Source organism: Embiotoca jacksoni, unplaced genomic scaffold (genome assembly GCF_022577435.1).
Source record: "Embiotoca jacksoni isolate LCO1_2020_lvr unplaced genomic scaffold, fEmbJac1.0.p SCAF_118, whole genome shotgun sequence".
NCBI lineage: Eukaryota > Metazoa > Chordata > Actinopteri > Embiotocidae > Embiotoca > Embiotoca jacksoni.
Genome location: NW_027185250.1, coordinates 406,112 through 410,362, shown reverse-complemented (window position 1 = coordinate 410,362; position 4,251 = coordinate 406,112). Strand labels below are relative to the sequence as shown.

General features: G+C 43.9%; 1 protein-coding gene across 1 annotated transcript; it reads right to left on the bottom strand.

Moving 5' to 3' along the window:
• Positions 1-220: 220 nt before the first annotated feature.
• ncf1 (neutrophil cytosolic factor 1) lies at positions 221-3,869 on the bottom strand. The gene is made up of 11 exons (XM_069143994.1): positions 3,788-3,869; positions 3,506-3,586; positions 3,338-3,413; positions 2,433-2,598; positions 2,275-2,333; positions 1,724-1,846; positions 1,442-1,549; positions 1,220-1,337; positions 968-1,081; positions 591-763; positions 221-514 (listed from the first exon to the last, which is right to left on the bottom strand). Exons 1-11 carry the CDS (start codon positions 3,854-3,856, stop codon positions 360-362), a joined length of 1,242 nt encoding a protein of 413 aa, XP_069000095.1. The 5' UTR covers positions 3,857-3,869; the 3' UTR covers positions 221-359.
• Between the last annotated feature and the right edge of the window lie 382 nt (positions 3,870-4,251).

Genomic DNA, 4,251 nt, shown 5'->3' with positions numbered 1-4,251 from the left:
TGTATAATGTGTGTAACATGTGTTTAACGTGTAACGTGTGTGTAGCGTGTGTGTAACGTGTGTAATGTGTTTAACACGTGTGTAGCGTGTGTAACATGTGGTTAATGTGTTTAACGTGTGTAACGTGTGTATAACGTGTGTGTAACATGTTTAACATGTGTTTAACATGTCTGTAACATGTTTTTCTGACAGCAGGAGACTCAGAAACACAAACACTTCGTTGGTTTTGGTCTTTTCATGTTAATTGACAGTAAAAATACAAAAAGGCATCTTTAATCTTGAAAGTAGTTTTCACAGCCTGACACCGTTTTAATCCCCGCCTCCTTCCTGTCGATGGGGTTGTTCCCCCCTGGCGGTGACTAGCAGGCGGAGCTGGAGCGGGTCTTGTGGATGCTGAGCTTGTTGCGGGTGTTGTCGGTGCAGCGCTGCAGGATGAGCTCCGGACTCGGCCGCGGAGGGACGAGCGGCGCCTCCTTCAGCTCGCCGTCGGAACCGGAGATCTCGGGGACGTTACCTGTCGGGGGGAGACGGCAGCGCGGTCAGGTGTTTCACTGGGGGGCTGCAGATAAGCGTAGACATGCGGGTCTTACCCTGGTTGCTGTGCTCCCTCAGCGGCGACTTGGAGGAGGAGGAGTTCCCGACCGGCTCCACCTGGCGGCCAGCCCTCTGCTGCAGGTGGCGGCGGCTGTTCCTGCGGTAGGCGTCCTGGGTGAGGCGCTGACGAGCCCGGCTGTGGATGCTCTTCACGTTCCTGATGGTGGACCTGAGACAGGAAAACACGGAAGAGCTGTGGTCAGCTGACCTCAGGTACAAACTGCTTCCTGTTTCTGAACGTTTATTCATCAATCAACAGGAACCATCTTTTATTTTATGGAAACAGACTGACGACAGAAGTTCTTCTGATTTAGAAGATTACTCATTTCATGTGATTTAAAGGGGACACCACAGAAGAAGAGCAGAGACGTACCTGCGTGGTGGAGGTCTGTGTCCCCTCAGGTGAGTCCTCTGAGCTCCATGTGTCTCTGTTCTGCCGGCCGGCTGCAGGAACATGGAGGGGAAGTGACCCGTGTCGTCTCCCTTCCTGTTCACACATGAAGTCAACCAGTTACCATGGAAACCAGCGGGAGCATCAACCATTACCACGGAAACCAAGAAGGTCACAGCAGATACTGACAAAGAGTGAAAACCAGACGTGTGTGTGTGTGTATATCTTACTTACCTGACCACCCACCATCCATCTAGTAGTTTATGAATGACCTCTATAGTCTCTCCAACCTCCAGACTGATTTCATCCTCCTGCTCAGCGATGTAGTTCTGAACGGTGACATGGAGTTCTCCTGGAGACACACACACACACACACACACACACACACACATATATATATATATATATATATATATATATATATATACACATATATACATACACACACACTCTCACCTTCGTAGTCCGGTTCTGCCTCCTCGGTCTCCTCCGGTCCGTCCAGAGGTTCCAGGAAGGACGCAGGAATCCATCCTCGTTTGGACTCACACTGACAAAACCACCAACCTGAACCCATCACAACCCATCAGAAATCATCAGAAACCATCAGAACCACCAACTTCAACCCATCAGAACTCATCAGAACCACCAACGTGAACCTATCAGAACACAGCAGTGTTTTGTCTTTTCACCATATAGTTCGGTTTGGTTCTGTTTTTACCGTTCTGGTTCTGGTCTCACCGTTCTGGTTCTTCTCTACGATCTCCAGCAGGTCTCCGGTCTTCAGGTCGATCTCATGTTTGGACGTCTTCTTGAAGTCTGAAATCACTCGGTACGTGTCCAGGATGATTGGACCGGAAATATCTGAAGGACACATTACAAACAAACAATACAAACACAAACATTAAAAAACATGAACACAAACAATACAAATGTTACAATCATAAACAATACAAACACAAACGTTACAAACATAAACACAAACATAAATACAAACACAAACATTACAAACACAACACAAACAATACAAACAAACATTACAAACATAAATACAAACATAAATACAAACAAACATAAACATTACAAACATAAACACAAACAATACAAACAAATACAAACATAAACACAAACATAAATACAAACACAAACATAAACACAAACAATACAAACAAACATAAATACAAACATAAATACAAGCAATACAAACAAACTCAAACATAAACACAAACATTACAAACATAAATACAAACAAACAAACCCACCATGTGAGATAAACTAAAGTTGTCACTCACCCGATGCGACGCCTCTGTTCAGCTCTCTGGACACCACAAACGTCTCATTTCTTCTCAGTCTGCAGAGAACATTCTCATGTTTCATGTGTTCTACGTGGAACCGTGTGATGTTGCGTGTAAACATGTTCCTGTGATGTTGCGTGTGCTGGTGTACTCACGTGTTCGGGGCCGGCGGGTTCTCGTCCTCCGATCGGACCTTGAAGAAGTCAGTGAGGTGTTTGCAGCGGGAGATGTGAGGCGGCAGGTTGAGCAGAGAGCTGCAGTACTCAGACAGAGTCGTCTTCCTCGTCTCTCTGGACTTCTGACTGTCCACCCAGCGGGGAGCTGAGGATACGGACAGAAGGACAGACAGAGGGACAGTCAGTCAGAGGCACAGACAAAAGGACAGATAGAGGGACAGTCAGAGGGACAGAGACAGACAATAATAATCATCAAGCAGTAATTTATTGACCAGTTTAATAAAATGTAATGAAATAAAGTCAAATAAGTAAAATTAAAATAAAATGAAGTAAAATTAAATTGAATAATTATTGTATAATATTGTTGTGTAATGTGAGTTTCTACAGACTTCAGTTGTGTTTTCATGAAAACAGGAACAGAAAACAACACCTGGATTAGAACAGATGAACATTTTCACTCTCGCTGCTGTTTTCATTTTTTCCTCCGAGACGACAAGAAAATGTACGAGAGTGAAGTCTCAGTGGAGGTCGGGGAAGTTGACCTCTGTAATGAGGCTGCTGATGGTTTACTTCCCGGAGTTCAACCGTTTCATCACATTTCAACACGTTGAGTTCAGATGTGATGAAAAGGAGAAGTTTAACTGACAGGATGACAGGATGTGTGTGTGTGTGTGTGTGTGTGTGTGTGTGTGTGTGTGTGTGTGTGTGTGTGTGTGTGTGTGTGTGTGTGTGTGTGATGTGTGTGTGTGTGTGTGTGTGTGTGTGTGTGTGTGCAATGTGTGTGTGTGTGTGTGTGTGTGTGTGCAATGTGTGTGTGTGTGGTGTGTGTGTGTGTGTGTGTGTGTGTGAGATGTGTGTGTGTGTGTGTGTGTAACAGAGTGTACCTGGCAGTGAGGGGATGATCCGGTCCCTCCTCTCTATCTGTCCCGATTCGATGGGAAACATCTCCTTCAGAGATTTCTGAGAACAAACACGACACGAGACCAGAGACAAGTTTCAAACTCTGCAGCTCCTTCAGTCTCCCAGAGGCTTTTATTTTGTAGGAGACTCACGTGGAAGGTGTGGATCTCCGGGTACGTTCTGTAGATGAGCTTCTCAGAGAGGTCGCTCCATTTCACCATCAGCATGTACACCTGCACATATATGAAGTTAACATGTTATCAAGTTAAAGCTGGACGCAGCGTGTAGACCAGCACATACATGATGCAAACATGTTTTCACAGCAGAACATATGAAGTTCGCATGTTAAAAATGTCTTGAATGTGAAGGTTTTCAGAGAATTTGAAGTTTTTATCAGAACTTTTGTCTGAAGAGTAAAAAGTTTTCAGTCTTACGTAGTGCTGACTCGGGAAGAAGCGTTTCTCGAAGCCCAGCAGCTCCACATGTCTGACGAAGACCTCCATGATGTGACGCAGCGACACCAACAGCACGGAGTGTTATATACTGTGTGTGTGTGTGTGTGTGTGTGTGTGTGTGTGAGTGAGTGTAGTTCCTCTTTCCACGTCTTTGTAAATCTTTTAATTTCATCACACAAGAACAGAAACAGGAAACACTGAAATAGTGTCACATTCACAGGTTTACTGTCAGAATGAACATGTTATTAGAACACTGGATCAATAGAATTTTAGATTATTAGAACATTAGAGTAGATTATATCAAATCAAATCAGATGAGATTAAATTAGATCAGATTAGATCATATTAGATCAGATCAGATCAGATCAAATTAGATTAAATTAGATCAAATCAGATGAGATTAAATTAGATCAAATCAGATTATATTAAATTAGATCAAATCA